We start from the raw sequence: 26,622 nt of genomic DNA on the forward strand, positions 1-26,622 counted from the left end.
CTAACGAGCTTCAAAATTTGCCACTTTTAATTTGCGATGGTGCGGATGCATCACTATAACTACCGATCATTAAGCTGTTAATGAGATTTTAACACAACATTATCTAGACTACTTGTTTTCATATCGGTCGCCAACCACATTAGCTATTCACTGAAAAGTTTAATATTAAAGTTCGTTTCCTGATTTGTTCGCGTACATTTTTTGGTCAAAAATAAACCTCCTTTTTTCAAAATTGTGAAATTAAATTTGGTGTCCTAAATCAAGTAAGAAGGTTCAGTTTGAAAACGATTTAATATTATAGACCATGGTTTAAGATAGACCAGGGTTTAAAGCAACTGGTTAAATATAGTCCAGCATTTGAAGAAAAACGGTTAAAAAAATACCAGTACTTTTAAAGAAATGCGGCGATAAAGACAAATACAAGTTTAACCTTTCCAAAAAGGTACTGATAGTGAGTGATTCACAGTTTCATAATTTTACGTAATCGTTTGTTTGTGTAATTTTTTTATGCAAACGATAAAAATAAGAAGTACATGGAAATTTTGTCTGATAACGTTTCTGTCAACCTACCCACCCTCCCCGATTTTAGCTGTAATAACAACATTTGTGAAAGCCTAGCTATTATATCTAAAATTCCATCACACTAAACAGTGATGATTTAAAAAAAATAAAAGGAAATCTTAACACTTTCATTTTGTTAACATATTTCTGCTGACATTAAAAAAGATAATAAATCATAATACATGTTGCGCATTGTATATATTATATCGGGGTCTTGTGCCTTTCATGAAGACGTCAAATACAATGATATACGCACGTTGTTCGTTGTAATATATATATAGAAAATGATAATCTATAATCATTGAGGGAATCTAAAATATCAGACTTGGTAAGAAAATGTGGACGATTGACAGCAGTTAACTTTACTTCACACCTGCCATCGCTCGCCTTGTTCAATCACGTCTAAAAGAGTTTAAGTTAGCATATTTTTTACCGTTTTAGAGAAAGATAGTAATTACAGTGTTTCCCTATGTTCTTGTGCTATTTTTGAATTGTTATTGTGTTGTAATCTAAATACGGCTTGTGTTGCTCTTAAAACGATTAGAATGATAGTAAATCTTTACTTTTACAACATGAAATAATGTTACAGACACCGATAGATGACTCGAATTAATTGGTTGCTTTTGAAGCTGTGTGAAGGCAAAACTTTTTAACACTTCGTACTTGAAGCTAAACTGTGTGCATTTAAGAGAAAGGGACTTCAAAAAGGCTCTTGTATAATTTGAACGATGTTTTAAAGCTTGTAAATTATTAATCTGTTTGAAACCAATGCATTCCTGAAAATGATATTAGCTACTATAAAAAGACAGAACTGTACGGTGAAAACTATAATGTCCTTCAATGAAAAGTCGAAGTTTTAGACATGCTTACTTGATGTCACTATTCAGTGGTACAACTTTAACCACAAATATGTTCTGATTGTCGTAATTATTATCCATCACTTTTTCGTTTAAGAATCACTATTGAATGTGAATTATTTCAGGGATTGTATTAGGCATTAGTGGGGCGGAACTGAAATCCCCTCCGGAGAACCTTTATTCGTCTGTTCTTCTTTTAGTTGGGTTTGTGTTGACTGTTTTACCTGTTGTACTTTATTGTATTTGATTTGTAGTAACCATTTTGAAATTAATTTCAGATGAGAGATTTTGATAGTATAGATTCTGAAGATTTCCTGGAGGAAGAAAATGATTTTTGTGGAGGAAAATGTATTTGTATGCGACAACGAACTTCCATAGAAAAAGTCCTTTTTGTTTTCTTGGTTATTGCTGTATGTGTTATCATTGCTGTGATAGCGAAATCTTCTGGGAAGTCTAGTCATACAGGTAGGTCTAAATCTTCTGGGAAGTCTGGTCATACAGTTAGGTCTAAATCTTCTGGCAAGTCTAGTCATACAGTTAGGTCTAAATCTTCTGGGAAGTCTAGTCATACAGGTAGGTCTAAATCTTCTGGGAAGTCTAGTGGTACAGGTAGGCCTAAATCTAAAGAACAAGTGTATGAATGAATTCTATGATATTTTTATTATTCGTCATTTATTCTATGTACACGTTGCAATATGCAAGTCATCTAGTTTTGATGCAGACATTTATTCAATATTCTAGACGTGTGGGTTTTAAATGTTATGTTGTTAGATAAAAGTGTTTTATAGGTATATATACTTTGGTAAGCTTTCATTGATTTAGTCTGTGTCAATAAAACTTTAAACATCAAGGAGTATTTTAATGGTAGCCTATTTGAAACAATGAAATTAATATAAATGATGATAAGAATGTATGTGTTAGTTCTCCCTTGGTTACGCTTACCTATTTCACCAATTGAGGATCCAGACTTTTCCAATGGCCATCTTTTTTTTCACTGAGAGTAAAAAGCAAAAACAAAACGAAATCACGAAAAAGGAAAAACATTCGAAATTATTAACTAAACGTGCTTTTTCATTCCCGGGATCTGAACCGTTTAATAGCATCGGTGCAAAAGGCCGAACCTATAATTTTTTTGTAGGGTATACATGGTTTTTAAAAGTGTAATTTAAAGCCCACAACCTATCAATCAAAGCCAAAAATTAGAACTTAAACAATGACATGTAAATCAAAAAGGGCGGGAAAACCAAAAGGATCTGAAATTTAAAATGAAAATCTTAATAGGTCAACAGAAACTAAAGTGCAGAAACAATCTTTGTTAAGTGGTGTAAACTGTTGCGGCAATTTTGATTTTTTAATGTTTTGCTAATTCACATTATATTATTCTCTTTTCTTAATTTTTCAATTATTGTTAAACAATTCAATGTTTTAAAATGGTCGAAAATATCCATAATAGAAAAGTTTGTTTCTTTACGCTGAATTTGACGTTTATTGAATCTGTATTCCATAACTCAACCAAAAATTCACAAAAATGAAACTCGGTGACCCTGTAACCATTTTAAATTATGAAAAAGAAAATGTATCTTGTAACAACAAACTTGTATTGATTTTAAATAACAATCTATGATTTGGTATTGGAAGATTGGAATTTTTAGATAATTTTGAGATCGTTTTTACTAATGTTATGTACCTTTATTGTGTGTATCAAAAGTCTCTACAGTTGTAAAATAAGATTAATATGTATACAATGTAATTAGGGCCCCGCCGACGGCGGGTCGCCCTATAGTGATCAGTCTGTCCGTCCGTCCGTCTGTCCGTCCGTCCGTCCGTCTGTCCGTCCGTAACACTTTCGTGTCCGCTCCATATCTAGAGAACCGTTATGATTTCATACTTAATACTTAACATGATTATTAACCAACACCAGAGGGTGTGTCATGTTGTATGTACAACTTCCTAGGTCAAAGGTCAAGGTCAAAAACTTTGGTTTCAGTTGACAACCCCGTGTCCTGTGGTGAAGATCGTGTCCGCTCCATATCTAGATAACCATTATGATTTCAAAGTTTATACTTGACATCCATTTTAACAACCACCAGAGGGTGTGTCATGATGTATGTACAACTTCCTAGGTCAAAGGTCAAGGTCAAAAACTTTGGTTTCGAGTTGACAATCCTGTGTCCTGTGGTGAAGATCGTGTCCGCTCCATATCTAGATAATCGTTATGATTTCAAAGTATATACTTGTCATACATATTAACCACCACCAGAGGGCGTGTCATGATGTATGTACAACTTCCTAGGTCAAAGGTCAACGTCAAAAAAACTTTGGTTTCAGTTGACAACCCTGTGTCCTGTGGTGAAGATTGTGTCCGCTCTATATCTTGAGAACCGTTATGATTTCAAATATTATACTTGACATCCATTTTAACCAACACCAGAGGGTGTGTCATGATGTATGTACCACTTCCTAGGTCAAAGGTCTGTCTGTCTGTTGGTCTGTCCATCGCTAACAAATTTGATCCACAGTATATTTTGAGAGGACAGCTGTTATTATTTCATACTTTATACCTGACAAACATTTTCAACTTAACATATATATTAACCAACACAAGAGAATGTGTCATAATGTATGCATCCTAGGTCTAAGATCAGTCTGTCGGTCTGTCCATCCGTTCGTTGTTCTTAACAAATTGTGTCCGCTCTACCTCTCGAGAACCATTAATATTTCATACTTTATACTTGGTGGGTCATAATATATTGAAGGCATAATTCTAAAAATATGTGACAAATATCAATTGGGCAGCACCTTTAAACATATTGTTCAAACATCAATCCATATATCCAGAAGTCACCTTAGAGTAGTAAACAATGAGTTCACATCATGCAGTCATATCACTATTATACTATGAAAGTAAGATGAGAATATTTATCAGTTTTAACTTAAAATCTTAGATCAAAATCACACATGAGACTATGTAATAACTTCAAATAATGCTTCATATCAGATTATCCATACAACTTATTTATCCCACGTTATTGACAGCGGGGCCCACAGAGATGGCTCCCATCTCAATGATATCTAGTTAATTATCTGCTTTTCATTTAATTGTTTCTTCTTTAATGTTTTGTGTGTTTCGTCATTTGTGTCCTCGTAGGGATTCCTATTTGCGGTTAATGGTTCCTATCGGGTACTCTGGCTTCCTCTACCTTGAAAAAATCTGACCGCCATGATATAACAAAGAATGCTAAAAGTGGCGGGTAATATCAGCAATCAATCAATCAATCTTGTTCGAGAAGTTCTTAAATGCTGTCATGGGAATCACTATTCCCGAGTTCTCTGATTTTAAAGAATCAAACCGTTAAAATTTCAATGATGATTTATTTGACATTCTACAAATGGAACATTTGTAATACACTATAATTAAAGCATACAAGTTTACGGGAGTGCATGGTGGTGCCTTAAATAGCTTAAATATGCTTAGCTGGTTACCTTATAAACTAAATGTTTATATTCTTGCTTCTGTAATAGTTTTCACTGGTGTATCGTCTGCTACCGGGTTCGGAACTGCCGGTCACCGTGATCGGAGTACTTATATTCAACCCTAAAATGTCCCGGCCGGGCCACAGGAAGTGGACCGTCGAATCCCTAATAAAAATGGCTGCGCCCATGAGAAACTATATAAATTCAATAAAGATAAATAGATATGCGTAGAATGATATTATATGAATAAAGAAGACATCTAGCGAAAACGACCACCATTACAATGCATATACTCAGAGTTGTGCAAAAAGTGCAATAATAAATTTTTAAATTATAAAGACGTATATTTGTTACATATTGATTTGTGCATTATAATTTTTTTTCTTCAAGGTACAATAACATTATTCTCAATCTGGAATTCCATTGGAATTTCCATGTGGCTTGATTAAAAACTTTCCATTGTTAGCCTTGCATATTGATGTATTATTACTTGATGAGTGGAATATATTTTCAATATTGCATGTTTCTAGTTATGCTTTTATAGTTAATATTTGATAAGCACTAGCATAACCGGAAAACATTGAATTCAAAGTACACGCTTTCAAATTCATACCAGAAATCAATTTAGATAATTATTCTATCTAGAAATTGAAGTATTACATGTATTGAATCCGGTAAATATGGATATTGTTAATTGTGTATGCAGTGCATATCAATTTCTTTTTTTTTAAATCGAGCTCGGGTACCATTTTATCGACAGAATATTAACTATTCAAATGCCTACTTTGTTGCATGTGTTCTGATTCCATGAAGCATGCATGTGTTCGTAGACAACAAAATATACATGTGATCTTTTTTAACAAAACGTGCATGTGTCCTTATTCACCACAACATGCATGCGTTCTGATTCACCACATCATGCATGTTTTCTTATTCAACAAAGATGGTCGAAGACATTATCTGAAACGATAGGTTGTGATCTTCTTTTAACAAACGACATTTACATTATCACCGAATACGTTTCATCATTTATGTATCATGACGTGTCACCAGTAGAGCAGGAACAGTCATTTTAACTAGTTAGGAACTAGAATACACTCTCGGGTTTTTAGGTAGAGAACATGTGGCTGAATCTTATGTTAATGGTTTACTGTGTAGTATGAACGGCTGTGTTTGTCTGCATGTTGTTGTTTTTTTTTTTGTTAATAATTTTATTGTCTGTCATTCTTTCCCCCATATCATTTGGTCACCCACATGTTCTCACTTTTCTTTCTTTAACTCCTATCATTGAAGTGTCTTAAATGTCGAGTTCTCCCCTTTCCTTTCTTTCACTCATACTATTTAATTTTCAACATGTCATGTTCTCCATTTTCTGTATTTGATTCCAATCGTTTTATCGTCTACATATTGAAGAAAATTCCCTTTTCTTAATTGGACTCATATCATTTGATCTTCCACATGTCAAGTGTCCCTTTTTCTTTCTTTCACTCATACTTTTTGATTGTCCACATGTCATGTTCTCCCAATCCTTTCTTTAAAATGTATCTTTGATCTTCCTCATGTCAAGTTTATCCTTTTCTCTATTTGACTCCTATCATTTGATCGTCCACGTATGAAGTTTTTTATTTTCCTTCCTTGACTGGTACTTTTGATTGTCCACATATCTAGTTCTCTCTTTTCTCTCTACAACCTATATCATTATATTTTTCTCATGTCAAAATCTCTGTTGGATTGGTCATGATGCATAATAAAAAATTTTAAGAAAATGTCTGTTGACATAATGACTATATTGACTCTATATCTAGACATAAGATTTGTAAAAGGGGTATTTATGTAATGTTTTTCTAAAATGTTGATTTGAAACATAAATTCTGTCTGACCTATGCTTAAGAGATTTTTTAACATATCTGATCTGAAGTAATGGCATGATTAGAATTATTACAATCTTTTAATCATGAGAGATGTAAAACTAATTGATGTTCTTATTTCAAAGACATACATACTCACGAAAATAAATATATATTGAAATATTTTCACGAAAGGACGTTATAAGAATGACTTTATTTAGAAAAAATATATAATTCTTTACGTAAAACGCCATTTTGAAAACTCCAAAATTAAAAACTTATGTGAAACTGAAGGCGAAATGTTTTATAATAATTTGATATCTTAAAAGTGGCAACTACAAAAACGCATTAATTAACAAAACGGAAACAAATTGCAAGAGCTGATTCAAGTTATTTGCAGACATTCAGACTTATCTAATTGATTGGATACAACAATAGCTATAATCACTTATTACTTTCAGATGAAGTTTTATCTGAGAAAGCTTTCATGGAATGATAATCTGGTTTCCAGTTTGTTTGTTATTTCTTTATTATGTTGTATTTTATTCTGATCCTATTGTCTTTCATTTAACAAGATTACATGAGGAATAATTGGATTTTTTATACTTTATGCGTTCCTTAATCAATTTATGTGATTACAAGAAACAAACAAATAAACTGCTTACTTGACGGAACTATTTCATTTGTTGCAATGAATGCGTCAAGAAATTACAAAGAACTATCTTTGTATTTTGTATTCATACCTGATAGGCACTTGATTATTGAAGCCCTGTTTTCTTTGTTTTGTTTATGTCGCTTGCTATTTCGAGGTCCTCTTTCCTAGTTCAAGGTCCAATGACCTTGACTTTATTAGCAATGCTGCCGTCATTCAGATTGTCTGGATTTTATAGCCGCTTTTTGTACCTTATTATTTTTATTTTTTAACCTTTAAAAGTTTATATAACAAAATTGACTAGCAAAACTGACTTGTGTACACTCACGTTTCTTAATATACTGCCCAAAAATCTCGAACAAAGTTGTGTACATTTTAGTCTACATTTCCCGTGCGTCATGAATAAATGTATATTGCATTCACAAAATCATTCTGTAATATATTGACACGAATCTTAGTTGAAATGATAAAAATTATATCTCAACTGTTTGAACATCTTTGAGTTGTTTGAAGCTTAATGCTCTTCCACTTCGTTCTTTATCTGGCCTATTAGGTTTTTTTTATTATAGCGTCATTGAGTCTGTAGCAGACGAAATGCATGTCTGCCGTACAAAAGTATCAGCCTGGTACTTGGATGACGTTTTTCACAGTTTTCCTAAAATTAATATGCATAAATGGAAAAATGAGTTAGGTCAGATAGCAATTTACCAACAGAAATAAATGATATAATCTTAACATATATATGACGTTTGAAAAATTACAATTTGTTTCAGAAATTGACAGTGTTTGCAAGACAAAAGGATGCATTGAAGTAGCTAGTTCTGTACTTTCTTCTATTGACAGTCAAGTTAAACCTTGTGATGACTTTTATAAATATGCATGTGGTGGATGGGAGAAAAGCACGCCGATACCACCAGGATATTCTTATTGGGACAGATCTCAGGAACTAGCTTACAAAAATATGTACCAGCTTCACGAGCTACTAGGTAAGTTTTTCCTGTCTGTTCAGTTAATAATCGTACTTGATTTGTATTACTTACTAAATACTTAATTTGTATTCAATGTGCTTCTGCAGGAACTCCACTAATAAAAAAGAATCGCCAAGGTATAGCCGATGTAGCTGAAAGCGTCGTAATTCACTAAAAACCAAACATTAATAATAATAGCTTAACAAAATCCCCATCCACATTTTTTAATTTACATTGAGTTACTTTGTATTAAGACTCATTCGAATTATTGGGAGTATATTCCACATGTTTGGTTTGGTAAACGAAAGCAACGAAATGTAAAATCATGTTGTTTATTCCTTACCTTATAAGTTTAAATATCAATATAATAAATTATTTGAAAAATAGAAAATAAAAAAAAATATATGTTAGTATTTTACTAAATAAGCTGTAAACAGTTACAATCATTGAGAAAACTCTTGTTTCGTGCAAGTTCGTATGGATGTATGTATGTGAGCGTATACATGAGGTAAATTTAAACCATGAAGCCCATGACATTTTGATCTTTTGTTTTCCTCATATAGCTGATGTGTTTCCCTGGTTTTAGTTTGTAAACCATATTTGTTTTCTCTCTATCGGTTTATAACTTTAAAACACCGGTTTACTACTGTTGCTTTCATTTATCTTGAAATAAGGATTGATGGGAATTTGTTTTGTTCATAAGATCTTCCTTTCAAACGTAAAAACTCATATTAGTAGCGTTATTCTTTTAAAGAGATAAGTTATTACACGAAAAAGTAGCTTACAAACACAGGCACGTGTCTCTGAATTTTTACCCCTATATATTTTAATATAGGTATACAAGAATTTTTTTCTGAGACAAATGCCTGTGCTTACAAAATAACTAGAAAAACTTATAGCATTTATAAATTATTCTCTAGGTAATAAAGCTAGTTTAATGATTGATATCACGATAGTAAGAATGAATTTGAAAATGGAAACGTGGAATGTGTCAAAGAGACAACAGCCCTAACAAATAAAAAACAGCCCAAATCCACTAATGGGTCTTCAATACAGCGAGAAAATCCCACCTCCCGATTAAAGGCTTGCTTCAGATGGCCTCTAAATAAAAATGTGTTATAGTATACTTGTTTGAAACTTGTAATAAAATGACACATTTATTGTAGAATTGTATCGTGGCACATCCGATGCAATTAAAAAAGCAAAGAAATTCCATGACAGTTGTATGCAAGAAGAGACCACTAACAAATCAGCTATCATACAGAAGTTCCGGAATCTAATAGGGCTGATTTCAGGAACAGAGACCAATTACACTTTTCCTGTTATTCTTGAGAAGGTACATCAACTGAATACTTGGCCATTGTTTACAGTGTTCGTTGGTCCAGACGAATGGCAAGACGATAAAAATGTCATTAAGGTGTGTATAAAGTTTTTAAAAAATCATGAGCTCGAGGACACGTTTTTTTAAACGTTTTTTTTTTGTTATCGTTGTTGCTACGCTTTAATAGCATTTTGAACAATGAGTAAAAAGTAGATGTGTATGGGACGTCTAACTTTTTAAGTTGAACAAAACATCTAAAAGTTAGAGATCAACATAGCATCAACACGAATGATAATATACAAAGACAGTCATATTCAACCCCACCAAATGTTTAATTAATAGTTATCATCAAAACACTCATTCATAAACGCAATATTTAGAAACTATAATTCTTGGAATCAGCATGTCATAAAAGGCAGTTTTAAAAACCTTTATTTTTCAATAATTTTTATATGGAATACCAAACAACAAAAAAAAATTACAAAATGAGAATTTATTTTGTTCAACTAAGAATTTTCAGGGTTGAACATCAAATTGAAGTAGATATTTACATTTCCTTTTTTGATATTTCAGATTTCACAAAGTGATATGCCTTATCCGATAGATGCATTGATAGAAGAAGACAATTCAAAGAAAGAAAAATATCTTAAATGGGATGCTAAACAAGTAAGGTTACAAATATATTTATTACAGTAGTATAATTAATATTCTTGACACGTTCCAGTTTCCTTTCGAATATTGACATATCCTGTGTATGTGTTTTCTATGATTTCAATATTTGAAAATGTTATTAACATTAAATTCCATCTAAAGGATGTCCCTTTTAAATTGAGGCTCTAATTATTGTAATTTTTATGTATGTGCATCTTCATTATTTAACCCAGACATAGATTGTCATAGTCAGCTTTGACACAACTTTATATTATTATTTAGTGAACTTTGGTTTTCAACGTTGTCAACAAAGTAATAGATTATGCTTTAAGACTGTTTCGATGAGATCGCATTTCGTGAGTCTTGTGTGGAAAAAAATGTGCGTTTGCCGTACTAAATTATAATTTGGTATCTATGATGACTAGTAGAGAATACGCGCACTGGTTGCAGACGTTTCGCCCTTAAGAGTAGCACCAGCCCAGTAATCAGCGTTCTGATGCAAAACACGCATATATAACACGTGTCACGGTACTTTTCTATCCCAAATTCATTTATTTGGTTTTGATGTTAAATTGGCTGTTCTCATCGGATTTTGTCTAATGCTTAGTCCGTTGATGTGTGTGTTACATTTTAATGTTGTGTCGTTGTTCTCCTCTTATATTTAATGCGTTTCCCTCAGTTTTAGTTTGTTGCCCCGATTTTGTTTTATGTCCATAGATTTACGAGTTTGTTTTGAACAGCGGTATACTACTGTTGCCTTTATTTATATGTATATGAATCATATTAAGTTTGATACAAATTGGTTTTTTTTCTTTGTAGGTAAGGCAAAAATATTTAGATGATATGTCTAAGACATTAAGGATGTTTTGGAACAAGTCCGAGAACGAGTCTTTAACAATTGCAGAAGATATGCTTAAACTGGAAGTTGAATTAGCGAACAAGGTAAACGTTTAAGATATAAGATAAAATAAAACATTATAAATAAAAAATTACACAGTAGACACACGATATGGATACATTTGTGATTATGTAATGTGGTTCTGAAACATGCTGAAACATGCTATAACATTCTATAAGTGAGAGGTCTTGCGGAATTCATTACAGTCCCTTGTGGGGTGTGTCAAAAGTCAGCAATGTGATGTTTTATTTTTTGCAAAAGTACACAATTACTTTACTGTGGAACAAACAATATTTGAGGTAAAAATCTATGCATGAAAGTTTGAAAAATCAAATGATTATAAATATCTATAAGTAATACATGTACTAAGATTTATTTGCAGAAATAAATGAGTATATTATTTGTCAATGTGATAGTTTAACATTTTTTTTTCTTTCTAGACAAGAAGTAAGGATGATATCGAATTCAACAGAGCTGATGTGTACAAGAACACGACGATCACAGATTTTCAACAGAAGTGCTCTATGGTATGACGTTTATTGAAATTATTTTTTTTTAAAGCCAGCGAATGTCGTTTAACACTTCCATTGTCAGGTTTGCTATGGTTTTTTTCTTCTTGTTATTTTCACTTTTCATTTAATATTTCTGCATAAATGTATAAGGAACGTATATTTTCACACAAATGCCATCATTTCAGACACAGCGATGATTATGTTAAAAATTAGAAATGGGAACTATTTTTAATGCTTTTTGTTAACGTAACCTGATCTTCTAATATTAGGCTAAAATCAGGACAAAGTATATTGCTCATATTTGGAAATGTGTAGCTCTAAGATTAGACTTAATCGCAGACATATATATTTACATGGAGTTCTTCACCATCTTTATACAACTTCAATAGTCAGATTGTTTATTTACATTCCTTTCCGTATCTTGTATGATCTTTGCACTATAGTAGACGGTTTTAGTATCTTCAACTAGTGGTTTCCAATATAGTTTCTTTGATATCTAGGAATGTTCTTGCTGTTTTAAAAGATAGTGACATATTTATGATATAATTCTTTTAATTATAGATTGATTGGGAATTGTACTTGACTACATTAACATACCAAACAGCAAAGATTGTCAACACAGATAAAATAGTCATACTGCATGAAGACAAACTAATCAGTTTATGTGGTATAGTGGAAAACACTATACAAAATAACTCTAGGTATGTGTAACAGGAAAGGGAATATTATGTGAAGTGGCATAAAGTAAACATACACGTAACATATTAAAAATGTCTTCTGGAATGGTATTACGTTCCAGAAATATTCAATACCATTAGACAAAAACGAACGATATAATAACTTTATACTTTTGAAGTAGGTGCACTCTAAATGCAGCAAGATCATATGCATTGATAGGGCATTATTTTGTTAAAATGACGCACCCCTTAGTAATTCCAAAGTCATGAAAGTAGCAAAAGAGTACAGGTAGATGCACATAACGGTATTCGACGTAAGCTAGTAAATATTTAGATCTAATATAGAGTAAACATTTTAAACTTAAGTAAAATGCTGGTCAAAATAGTGTGTCTGTCTAATTGAACAGGTCTCCACCGACCACGGATATAGTTTCAATTATCATTGTCACACATCCGTCTTTTGCTCAACCAACGAGTCTTATCAACGCACATGTGCTTTAAAATGTATTTTGTTGACAATTATTTGACTTTTTACTTGTTTGGCTTCATAAATATTTTGATATGAGCGTCACTGATGAGTCTTATGTAGACGAAACGCGCGTCTGGCGTACTAAATTATAATCCTGGTACCTTTGATAACTATTTGTCTTTTCCTCGTCTTGATTTTGTCATGGTGTTTTCTTCGACTTATGTTATTTATTGTCACTTTGATATTGTTCGACTCTTCGGTAAGCGATGGACATATCACGTTAAAGTTCACACGCAACGGATTAAAGACGTTTTCATATAATATGTCTTTTAATATTGGTGCATCTGGTATAGTAAAGTGATACAATCAATGATATTGCTGGATATAACTCGTTATAGTCGTCTGAATATTGACGCAGTGTTTCCAATTAGAAGTTATACAACCACCAATTAATATGTTTCAAATTGTGATTGAAGAGTTTAAATTTATATTATTGACATTGTCATAATGAGAAAATGCTTTGACATAGTGTATCAACTCGTCGTATTTTTTTCAATGATATCATCAGTTTGTTTTCGACGTCTTCTTCTTGTAAATGGTGTCTACATACAACCATTTATGAATAGAAGACAAAGTAAAAAAAACTTGATTTCATGAAGAAAATGACTAAAAAATAAACAGCAGTTCATATAACACAATATAGGATATTAAAGAATGAGCAACACGAACCCAAACACGGAGTGATCAAAGAGGCTAAGAAGGGGGAGCAGATACTCCTATAATTGTGGCGTCCCTCGTGGTGTCGTGTAAGTGCATAAAGGGTGAAAAGTCTCATTAGGTAGGTAAAATCCGAGATAAAAAGGACGTGATTAACGTAACAATTGGAACATATCCATTCTCATCTGTAAAAAATATATTCTAAATTGAACAACCTACTCGTTAAAGGGATGATTTCAATTTAACTTCTTGAAAATTCGAATTTCCTTAACAAGTTGTAGGAGTCCTTCCTTTGTAAGTGTCAAATCAAAGATAAATAAGCATTCTGTCAGCGCATTTTTCGCATTTAAGTCATCACAAACTAAAAGGACCAATGTAAAACTATTACCAATGTTATTTCAACTGATCGGGCGGAGCTTTTGTTTTAATTTGCATAAGGACAGTCTATTTGAAGATGTGTGTGATAAGGATAATTGCCGTTATAATTATTATTGAATTCTAATCACCTATCAGTGTCACCAAAGGCAAATACAAAATAACTGATTGTATGATATGGGACGAATAACTGGACACACCATTGATGAGTTTATTACAAAACTCATTTCTATAGATGGACTGGTATTAAATAAGCGAACTTCTTAAACCCCGCCCAGTCAAGTGAAATAAATCTAGTAATAGCTATGTGGCGTCAAATATATCGACACAATAAGACTTCAAAAATTGCTAAAAAACAAATGAATAGGGGAACCCTTCCATGAAAAACAAACATTACTTTTACTGTAAATAGTTATCAAAGGTACCAGGATTATAATTTAATACGCCAGGACGCGCGTTTCGTCTACATAAGACTCATCAGTGACGCTCAGATCAAAATAGTAGTAAAGCCAAACAAGTACAAAGTTGAAGAGCATTGAGGACCCCAAAACACACAAAAAGCATGTTCTTGTTCTTCATGTGAAAGTCACAATCGGGCCTTTAACACAGGGCAAAAAGCAACAATAACCTTTAAGACGGTCCCATGCGCCGTTTCGAGCGAAATTCGTTTCAAAAGGATTCGAATAGACTTTGTAAGATGCAACAACACCAAATCGGGCCGTGATAAAACAGAACATGATGGGAAATATTTGATATTCAAAATAAAACAGTTCCTACGTATCTTTTAAGTCATAGTCGTGCAGAGAAATACATATTTGTCTTCGTTTATAATTTTCTGACATACGATTATAAAATGCAAGTCAAACATATTCCAAAGTGTATTCAAAGCATATATTCTATTTAATTAAATTACATATGTGCTTCTTTTTAAAAATGAAATTTTTTTTAAACATTGCATTACTGAGTTGGTTTAATGCCTTTAGAAGTCAGACTACTCTGACACAAAAAAGTGCTTTTGATGTCATTGTTTACTTAAACTAACCAACAAATTTGCAGAAATGAAACTTTTGATGAAAGAGAAATATATCTAGATCATTTTGAACCAGAATTCACTTGTCTATGAGTTTGCATTAAAAATTCACGATTAATGCGCTACATAGTATACTATCTTCAGATTTCCATAAAACCAGTTGTTGTTTTATGAGTATGCAATACTTTCTTAAAATATTTTAAACATGAGTTGAAAACTGGCATGTAGAAATGTGATACATGTACAATTCAGGATATATCTGGTTTCTATGAAGTTTAACTTAAGGTAAAATATTTAGAAAGCTGTGGAAATTGCAAAAATTTGGTTGAACAGATAGTGATTTTTAATTGGTGGTCTGACACCTTTACTATAATATTTGTTAATTGTTATATTTATTTTTGTATTCTTTTAATTTTCAGTGTTCTTTATTACTACTTGTTAGTGCACGCTGTTCGAAGTTTTATGCCGTATTTTGAAGTATCACAATTCGCAGACTTAAGTCAACAAACAGGTACTTTAAATTTGTTTTACAATTTTCATAGAAATTTTGGTTTAAACCATTCTAGCAGTAGCAAGTAGTACAAATATTTACTTAAAAGAAATAAAAAGATTTTTCTAAGATTTAAACCAAATAGAAAATTCCAGGATGCCAATTTCGATGATCTGTCATACAGTCAATTGTGCTCAAACACCAAAGAGAAAATCCAAAAGTTCCACTTAATGTTTTTTTGAGAACAGAAATATGGTCATATTTTGGACTTGATTTTTTTCAGACTGGCATAAAAACAATTGCCAATGTGGAGCGTCCGTACAATCTGATTGCTCATGTAGAGATAGATAGCCACTCTATCGTCAAGTTTAGAATCCTATTAACAACTCTTTGAGAGTTGCATATTGCAAGCTTTAATTCCTGTCACTATCCAATATTCCCTCTTCTCCTAAATCCACAATCTTCATCCCTCTCGACCCCTTATTGCTGGGCCTAAATACCGCATTACTTGTTAATTTGTTCTCGTCCTGAACATGCGTGCAATACTTGCCACTGGATGTGAGCAGACAAAAATCAACAATAAATGAAAAGTGTAAAACGCTGAATAGTAAGGCCAACTTGAATAACACTACAAGGAACGTCAAAATGAATAATGGTGTTTGCGCACAATCGGACAATTAATTTAAAATATACACTAATATATCTGTTATCAAATTGAAAATTTAGCAAGTTTGTAAAGGTATGTTCTGCGAGTACAAATGAATAAAAACAAATTGGCTACTACTCGAAATGGTAAACAGCCAAAAGTCAATTATGCTGAACGGTTACAATACAGTGTTAATTATTTACAGAATTGGAATTTGATGGCGAGTTATGGCGCCGATGTACTTTCTACACAAATAAGGCTTTTGGATTTGCTACAGCGGCGATGTACGTTAATGCAACTTCACAGAATGACAACGTCATGCAGGTTAGTCAAAAATAATAAAGGAATTGAATACTTATAAAATTGCTTCGTGTTATGATACTTTCATTGTTTCACTTTAATTGTAATCTAATTAAGTCTTTACGTCTTTGATGCCGATGCTAAACACAGTTCTTAACTTTAGATACCATTAGTTTTGTCTGCTCTGTTAATTTTTCAATTATGTTCCAATCCCGATTGGACATTTTTACTAAGTATGAGTGCATGTGAATTCCAGATTTTTTGTTTCCTACCCTACCTTAATTTGCTTTGTTTAAATAGATTGAGGAGATTTGAACATCGGTAACTTCTGTTGCCTGGAATTATCATCAGAGGATTATGGGGAAATTTCATGACTGAATATCCATTGTATAGGATGTTAACAAACCATTACAACGTTTTGCTGATAGTCTTTAAAATAATTATACATACTGCTTTAGGGTTATTCACTTATAATGAACTTGAATTTCTAAGTAGTTAAATAAGATAACGGCATACCCGCAAAAATCCACTGTTTGTACCCATCAATTTCGAAACTTGCAAAGTCAGTGGTATTTTTAAGGATCTTGTCACCTGTAATTAATAAAACAAAAGTTAGTTCAAAAGAGCAGACGTAACACACGTCTGGTGTAATGAATTATAAGCCTGGTTCCTTTGATAACTATTAGCACGTAGAAATGTATCGTTTATTTGTTTATTTCTCGTTCCTGAATGTTCTTCCATTTATTTGTACTGTAGTCTTGTCATGTAATATTGTCACTTTAGTGTTATATTTAACATTGCCATAAAAGCACGAGGAGTGGCTGGACAGAAAACCAGGTTCAACCCACCATTTTTTTCTTAAAATGTCCTGTACATAGGAAAATGGCAATTGTCTTATAGTTCGTTTCTGTGTGTGTTGCATTGTCGTTTGTTTTTTTGTTTTTTTGTTGCGCTTTAGTGTTTCTGTTGGTTCGTTGTTTTCCTCTTATATTTGATCTCATTCCCTCAGATTTAGTTTGTAACCCGGATTTGTTTTCTCTCAATCGATTAATGACTTTCGAACAGCGGTATACTAATGTTGCCTTTATCTATACCAAATTTTAGGAAAATGAATTGAGAAAATTGCAAAATGCATGTAATGAATATCTTTCTTACAAGAAGGGACGCGTTCTATTAAGGATTTGTTTTTATCCAAGGCGTAGATTACCTTAGCCGTATTTAACACAACTTTTTGAAATTTTGGAACCTTAATCCGCTTCAACTTTGAACTTGTTTTGGTTTTCCAACTATTTTGATCCGAGGCTGAGTGATGAGTATTATGTAGACGAAACGGGCGTCTGGCGTTTCAAATTATAAGCCTAATACCTTTGATAACTATTTACACAACTAGGTCGACCCAACTGCTGGTGGACGTTTCGTTCCCGAGAGTATCATTAGTCCAATAGTCAGCACTTTGGTGTTGACATGAATATCAATTCTATGGTAATATTTTTTATAGATTATTACCAATGTTATTTCAACTGATCGGGCGGAGCTTACGTTTTAATTTGCATAAGGACAGTCTATTGGAAGATGTGGGTGATAAGGATGATTGCCGTAATAATTATAACTGATTTCTAATCACCTATCAGTGTCATCAAAGGATTTAAAAAAGAATAACTGGACACTTCATTGATGAGTTTATTCTAAAACACCTATCTATAGATGGACTGGTTTATTACAAGCGAACCAGCTAAACTCCGCGCAATGAAGTTTAATAAATTGAGTAATAACTGATAGCAAAAGTATAAATAATTCGAAATACCAAGGATTTTTGTATCCCAGAAATATATTACCTTAACCGTATTTGGAACAACTTTTTTTGGATTTTTGGAACCTCAATGCTCTTCAACTTTGTATCTGTTTTGTCTTTCTAGCTTCTAGTATTTTGATGTGAGCGTCACTGATGATCTTATGTAGACGAAACGCGCGTCTGGCGTATAAAATTATAAGCCTGGTATATTTCATTACTACTATTAAGGTTTAAAATGAAGAAAAAGTCAATTTAGTTTCGTTTAGTATTTCATCAAATCTTTTCACGACTTTACACAATTTTTTGTAAGATACGAAAACTTTTACAGGCTTTTTCACATGTTTGACATCGTTTTGAAAGTAAGAATGACAAAATTATGTATACGAGTATTTGTCAGAAGATTAAGAAAAACAAATGTAGTAGGCATTACAGAAATTGCGATTTTTAGATGCAACTTTAGTATTTTTATACCTCCTTTATTACTTTTGAACAAAAGTCCAAAAACGATATTAGAAATACCGTAATTTGAGAATATCATTTAAAGTTATAATCAAAACTAAGTTTAATCTAGACTTGACACAACACAAAACTTTAACACAATCATATATAACTATTAGTTGAATATTTTCTTATATTTCTGAAGTAATGTCTTTCTTTCATATTTAGATTGAACAGCTAATTACAGAGGTAAAGGAATCATTTAAAGGATTTGTTTTAAAGAATGTGTGGTTTAGAGGAAATGTCCGAGGAGAGGCTACACAAAAGGTAGGTACCATCTTAATTCTATAATCAATAGCATTAATAGTCTGATAGTCCATCAATATTGTTTTCTGATTTGCTTCAGATAAGATTATCTATTTTTTTGTTTCACGATTTAAAAAAAAATCGTCAACATTTTTAAAACCTTTATAGCATTGAAACTGTTGTGATAATACATTTTGTTTTAGAATCATAAACGTATGATACCGATTTTTGCTCGAACTGCACATGTTTTAGGGACTACTTAAACCGGGTATACTTACGACCAAAACTATGGAAAACAACATCCAGAAACCAGACAAGGTCAACCAAATCTATCAAAATTGAAATGCATTGCATTAGGGCATTACACACGAATATAAATATATTTGAAATATAAGTTTGGTCTTGATTATATTTTAGCAAAGCATTGTTGTTTTACTTGTTTATGCTTTAACAAAGCAATGTTTGTGTTTGCCTGTTCATAGATTAATAAAACCACAAGGTTCTAGACAGTATCTCTTTCCAATTAATAACTTTGATTTCTGTACAAATACAATTGTTGTCTCTCATAATTATTAAATGTCATCGTTTATTATTTATTGTGAACTAAATAATTATTTACGAAAATTAAAAGTTTGAAGCAACAAAAATTCAAAATTGAAAATTGACAATTTACTACGTTAAAAAGAATAATGTACACTACCAAGCATGACAATCAGATATAAATTTTTGATGATTACATGAAATAAAGAGAATAGATATTGATAACTAAGCTAATCTATAATTCTCAGATAGGATCTTTATGCCAATTAATGTGTCCCGAGATCTTTTGCTCGTGATGGTAACGGCAGTGTTTATAAGTAACATCAACGTAGTTATGATAAATATTACATAACTAGTCATATTTTTATCATTTGTTTCCTGTAACGTGTTCATTTTCCAAGTTTATTTATATATTTTTTACATTTAATATTTATAAATTCAGACAATTATAACAGTCAGAGTACTAAAACCGATATAGTCTGAATATGGAAGACGTAAAAAGTAAATTAACTTGATTTTTATTGTTATATGGTGTTGATTGTACTTATACCAACTCTTCCATGTATATATTACTTTTTACAGTACTTAAGATAGTACAAATATATATTTGCTTTTATTAAAAAGCTAGTTAAATCTAAAGAAGAAAATTGGTTGACTTTTGAAGTTTAAATAACTTTCATAAAAATTTATGAAAAAAGAAGACAGAAGATATCAACAGATATCAACACTATTGTACAGTACAACACACCACATCAACGTCAACATTAGATTCTTCTGACAAGATGAAAATACGGTGTAGTTAATCTGATTTGCTGAAGGTTCAAAATGTCGTGTAGAATTCTACCCTTTAATCTTATATTTTTTACAGCAACACAGGAAAACATTTACTTTTGTTTATCTTATGATTAAATTATTTTGTGTTGTATCATCAAACTGCCTCATATATTCATGATTTTTTTTAACATTGCAGATTGACCAAATGTTAAACAAAATAAGCTATCCAACGTATATTATGAAGCAAAGTTTTCTAGATCAGTTCTATAAATTAGTGAGTATATGATAAGATGAATTAGTCCTTTGTTGCAAGTAGTGTTTTTAAGCATTTTGTTGTACCTCATGAAAATTTTAGTTCAAGGGGTGGAGGTATATTGCACACACTCTAAATATAGTTTCCTGCAGTAATATATATATATGTGCTAGTATATGTGAAATCATAAAAATGGTGTCAACATGAAAAACGTCCTACCCTTTTTTCCAAATAAAGCAGTGAACTTCTTTAGAACTACGTTCTTTCTGTGATATAAGCAATAATCAAATGATACTAATCTTGTGAAATATTTGTGACAAAATACGTCTACAACACAAAGCTATCAGGATAAATAGCATTAACACACAAAAATGTCGGCAATCATGATTTGTTTGCTGCATTTTTCTAAGTTTTTATTACTTCTTCAAAAACATTGTTTTTAATCAGTCAGTAGGTTTCCGAACATAAAATGAGAACAAAGGGATATGATGAAACATCAAAACGATACTTCGAGATTGTTCTTGTTTAGAATATCTAAAAATCTACTATAAAGAATCAAACATCCTTCCGCTTATTTGTACCTCAACATGCAGATTGACACGGCAGGTTCGATAAACAAAACGCATCAATTTGAACATCACCAGTACAAAACCAACCACTGTGTCTGTAAAAGTGAAATCTTCTCTGTCTACATTACCATAAAATTCTTGATAACATCTGTGCACGGAAGATGTGTTGCATTTATGCTTAAGATGTTTCTTTTCTGAGTTATCATTGAAGAATCTGTGTCACGTATTTCTCTATTGGAAAGCTGGTGTCAAGTATCTTCACGACATTAAACGACTACTGTCAGATAAAACCACTTAGTTTAGGCTACATAACCATTTAACTGCTATCAACCATGCCGTTAAAAAAAATTATATATTTGCTATCAGTAGTATGTGGAACTAAATAATAACATAAACGGTACCATTTTTTCTGCACCAGATGCGTATTTCGACAATCAAATTAAATGTCTCTTCAATGATGCTCGAGGCCAAAATATTGGAAAATCCAAAACTTATCAAACATATGAAGAGCTATAAACAAAAAAGTACCAAAAGGTATTGCCAAAACCAGACAAGAATCAGAGATTTGTATAAGGGTGATGCATTCCTTAATTTAAAATAAATTCCAAAATGTTGTAACAGCAAATTTTAATAACATAATAAGATGAAAACTTCTCATTTCTCATTTCTCTATCGGTTTGATTTGACTCATAATTGATAATGCTTGTGACTGTCTCTATTATCGGATTGCGTGTATCTAATTCCCAAGATTTACTTTTAGTGTCAATGTTTGTTGATATATATGAATCCGTTTTAATCGTTAGTTGCAGTTTGTGTCTTCTTGTATATCAGTTTGCAAGTTCATTCCTTATATCAGACTTTATAATGGCTAAACTGCGTTTCAATGTTGCATCTGAAATATGAATTTGAATTAATAACCAAACATTTTTATAATATTTTTAAGTTCGAAGTTGAAAACCATTGGTTTGAAAATCTGAAGAGCTGGAAAGCGTTTGAAGTAACTTCAATGTTTAGCGAACTGGGTAAAACGACTGACAGACAACGGTAGGTGGCAGTATAGTTGGATTAATAATCCGAATAGGAATATTATTGTATTGCTTATTCATTTATGATAATATTGTAGAATTTTGATTAATATTAAGGTCTCACTTTCTTTTAAACAAATGATAAGATTTATTTGAATTACATGTGAAACATGTAATTGTGACATGTTGGTAAAATAATAAATTTGCTTCATAATAGTGTTACCAGTGACTCTGGTAATGATGAAAAGTATACATCAAGGTACGGTCTAGGCTCACACCGAACAGCAAGCTGTAAAGGGCTTAAAAACTTACTAGCGTAAAACCATTCAAACGGAAAAACCAACTGTCTAATCTATATAAAAAACGAGAAACGCGAAACACATACAAAATTTAATCCTGGTATCTATGATGTGTATAAACAGACGACAACCACTGAACATCAGATTCCTGACTTAGGACAAGTGCAAACATTTGCAGCGGAATTGCTTGCACAAGAAAAGTCAGGTTGAGAGACACGAAAACTGCCAAAACCCGGAATTGAACTCCAGAAGTGCAAATAGGTTTTTAACGATCTGGCATGCTTAACCCACTCGGGAAGATCATCTTCTTTTTTACTTTTTAACCATTACTTGAAACTATAATCGACTTGGTGCATTAAAAAGAATAAACAATGTTTGTAGATTTTTGCGACAAATCTTGTATTTTGAGGTGACGTCAGTTTTGAGATTTTAATCGTAATAAATGTGGTTTACGAAGAAGAGGTAATTTGAACAGAGTAATCTTTGAAGTAATTTTGGAGGGAATTTAGACTTCATTTATTAAGGATGATTGATTGTAATATTATTTATTGTTTCTGTAACGTTCAAATGCAAATGTTCTGTCCATGTTTAGGACGATAAGTAATAAGTTACAAACACTATGGTACGACCGAGTAATTTGGATTGCCACAGGCAAATGATTAAATGTTCTTACCATTGTAACAGGCAACCTACGGACCATTCAGATAATTGCTATGAGGGCTCTTATGAATTTCATGAATCGGATTTAACGGCACTCTTTACAAATGACCTTTGATAATTACGGACATATTCCTTAATCATTTCTCATCTTTTGATTGGATTGTGATATTACTAAATAATCTTAGTAAATAAGTGTGTTTTCCCATTTTTTGTCGAGCCTTCGGCTTTTGTCGAAAAGCGAGACATAGCAATCCTACAATCCATCATCGGCATCGTTGTTGTCGGCGGCGGCGTCCACAAATATTTACACTGTGGTTAAAGCTTTTGAAATTCAAACTACTTTCTTAAATTATCGTTGATTTCTACCAAACTTGGACAGAAACTTGTTTATGATCATAAGATATTATCCAAAAATAAATTAAATAAATTTTGACAAAAAAAAATCCTGTTTATCCGTATTTTACTTATAAATGGACTTCGTTTTTCTGCCAGTTAACATAACCTTCACTCCGAGGTTAAAGTTTGGAAAATTTTAATAACTTTCTTAAACTATCTTGGATTTATACCAAACTAGGACAGAAGATGGTATCCAGAAGTAAATTTTGTAAAAAAAATAGAAATCCCTATTTTACATATAAATAAACTTAGTTGCCAGTTAACAAATATTCACTCTATGGTTAAAGTTTTTAATAAAATTTTAATAACTTTCCTAAACTATCCTTAAGTTCTACCAAACTTGGACAGAAGCTTATGTATGATCATAAGATAGTATCCAGAAATAAATTTTGACAAAAAAAATCCTGTTTATCCGAATTTTACTTATAAATGGACTTTTCTGCCAGTTAACATTACATTCACTTTGTGGGTTAAGTTTTTGAAATTACTTTCTTAAACTATCTTTGATTGATACCAAACAAGGACAAAAACTTGTTTATTGTCAGAAGATGGTATCCAGAAGTAAATGTAAACAAAAAATCTCTTATTTTACTTATAAATAAACTTAGTTTTTCTGCCAGTTAACTTAACATTCACTCTGTGGTTTAAGTTTTTAAAATGTTAATAACGTTCTTAAACTATCATGAATTTCTACCAAATTTGGACATAAGCTTGTTCATGATCAAAAGCTAGTATCTAGAAGAAAATTTTGTAAAAAATAAATGTTTTGTTTTTCCGTTTGTTACTTGATTATGTACGTAGTTTTCTTCCAGTTAACATTTATTTACATACAATCTGCAGTTAAAGTTCATAAAACATTTATCAGCATCATAAAGTAGGCGAGACACTAAGTTTCGGGGAAACCTTACACATTTTTTACCTATTATGTCTGTATGTTCTGTTCACATATGTTGTCAATATAATTTAATTTCATTCAATTGTCATTATAGTGAGAGGTTAAGCTAGCTATAGAACGTTACAGATGCATGAGTTTATACAATATAATAAAGTTTGCACTTTTCTTATGCAGTGTTTTTTCTATATTTTAGATGGATCAGACCACCTTTTAGAGTTGAATCCGATTACGACCCAGTAAGGAATAATCTAAACTTTCCAACAGCCATGTTACACCTTCCTTTTTATACAGCTGATGGGCCAATGTAAGTAATTAACAATGTTCAAAATAAAATGAGGAATATTGTGCATGGTTCTATACAGTTATTTACTTTTGTAGTTTCCCTTTGTCACTATTAAAATTAATATTGAAACGAAAAGTATAAATAGGAACTAAATACTTAGTATAGGTATATTTTTTACCACTTGTTCAGTATTCGGTCAGTGACACACTTTATATTTTAATGTACTGTATAATGTTTCACGTTGTAAAAAAGAGAAAAAGTTTGACCTCCATAACATAAACCAAAAGGAAATACATTCCATTACTGACTTTTTCTTTCATTATGTCTTTGTATTCTTATTTTGCTGTACCATTAAATGATTATATAAGCAGAGGGACAGACACACGTTATCTCACATGAATAACCATAAAATATTTCAATTTATAGAACGTTTAACTATGGAACATTGGCTGCTATTGTGGGACATGAAATAACTCATGCATTTGATATTCTTGGTAAGTAAAAGTAGAATTGATTTTATTTTAAATATCGTTGATCAAACTTTGTTTTCATAATTATCTATGCACTAACATTTATCATTTCAAATCGTAATTTCCTCTGTCAGTGCTTTTTTTTCTAAAAATAAAAAAGGAAGATACTTAAGGATGTATTCTTCTTACGTCTAATCTCGTCGAAATCTCGTTCTGGAATTACTTCCAAAACATTTGATTAAAGTGAAAATATCGATGAATGAAAAAAAAATTATAATTAAACATAACTCTTTTAACAAATTGTGTATTAACAATCAGCAGATTTTGATTGATAAAATTTTCAAATCTTATAACCAATGAAGTCAGTCTCAAGTATAACATAATATTTTACCAAAATAAGGTACATCCCATATCATTTTTTTCTTTTCAAATTTCTTAGACATGTATTTTTTTAATCATGCATAACAAGGAAGTTGAAATAATATGCTGTTTGTTCCAAAAACAAACAAAAAATTACAAAAAGTACAAAATTGACAGCGTATGAAATTAAACTGAAAAAGCATCAAAATTTTATTAAACTTTCTATTAACTCCTACCTATAGTTTTTTTAATTATATTTATTCAGATGGTTCACTTCGTCTTTAGTGAAAGTATGACAAAGTTTTATTGTAGAACTGTCGTAGCAAAAAATAATTGCACCACCATATAAATTTTTCTTCACCAATTATTATTTTATAGTCTAGTTTAATTTTAGAAATGTTTGGCTCCTTAGAGGTGTACATCCTTAAGCTGACACATTGACTGATTGAAAGGCAATTAACAAATAGTATTCACCCTACCAACAGAGATAAAGAGGACCACTAATAAGTAAAAAGACGTTTAGGGGTTCTCTTTAAAAAAAAATTAAAGAACTTTATTCATATTTTCCATCACAGCAGTAGAAATGAATATATATATATAAAGAGCATATTACAGATGACATTGTTCCATTCAACATATTGAAAAACAAAGCATTAAGTATTTAATTTATTTGTTTTTTTTTTAAACAGGCAGACAGTATAATGCAAAGGGTAAACTGGAAAACTGGTGGGATCCACTTACCGTGAGCTCATTTAATCAGACTGTTAAATGTATGAAAGACCAATATGATGCATATATCATTGGTGGACAAAAAGTAAGTAGAATATTAACGTGTGGCAATGTCTTTATACATTCGTATTTATAACAACTATTCTAAAATTAAAAGACTATGAGACTGTATTATATATCGGTACCGAATTATTAACATGTGCAGTGATGCTTTCTTCGAGAGTACACATATTTACAGTTGCAAAGATGTATATCAGTATTACTGTAACAACACAGATAGTAAATTAGTAAATTCAATAAGTGCAACAGTCCTTAAGATGAATAAATTACTTATAATTCATAGCATTACTTGTTACTCTTTTGCAATATTATTTGTTATATAATTTTA

The 26,622-nt window shown here is 31.5% G+C and overlaps 1 protein-coding gene across 2 annotated transcripts in view; it reads left to right on the forward strand.

Annotated features, from left to right (window-relative positions):
• The window catches only part of LOC143073110 (endothelin-converting enzyme 1-like), a 50,198-nt gene that overhangs the window by 18,254 nt on the left and 5,322 nt on the right, over positions 1–26,622 (forward strand). For both annotated transcript variants that reach the window (XM_076248426.1, XM_076248425.1), the window contains exons 3-17: positions 1,697–1,883; positions 8,165–8,377; positions 9,526–9,776; positions 10,254–10,346; positions 11,151–11,273; positions 11,670–11,756; positions 12,303–12,442; positions 15,429–15,520; positions 16,351–16,469; positions 18,904–19,002; positions 20,492–20,569; positions 22,061–22,161; positions 24,586–24,696; positions 25,102–25,169; positions 26,195–26,319. In XM_076248426.1, the coding sequence (XP_076104541.1) occupies positions 1,697–1,883; positions 8,165–8,377; positions 9,526–9,776; positions 10,254–10,346; positions 11,151–11,273; positions 11,670–11,756; positions 12,303–12,442; positions 15,429–15,520; positions 16,351–16,469; positions 18,904–19,002; positions 20,492–20,569; positions 22,061–22,161; positions 24,586–24,696; positions 25,102–25,169; positions 26,195–26,319 (1,887 nt within the window). The remainder of the gene's footprint in view (positions 1–1,696; positions 1,884–8,164; positions 8,378–9,525; positions 9,777–10,253; positions 10,347–11,150; positions 11,274–11,669; positions 11,757–12,302; positions 12,443–15,428; positions 15,521–16,350; positions 16,470–18,903; positions 19,003–20,491; positions 20,570–22,060; positions 22,162–24,585; positions 24,697–25,101; positions 25,170–26,194; positions 26,320–26,622) is intronic.

The sequence above is a fragment of the Mytilus galloprovincialis genome, chromosome 4 (assembly GCF_965363235.1).
Source record: "Mytilus galloprovincialis chromosome 4, xbMytGall1.hap1.1, whole genome shotgun sequence".
Lineage (NCBI taxonomy): Eukaryota > Metazoa > Mollusca > Bivalvia > Mytilida > Mytilidae > Mytilus > Mytilus galloprovincialis.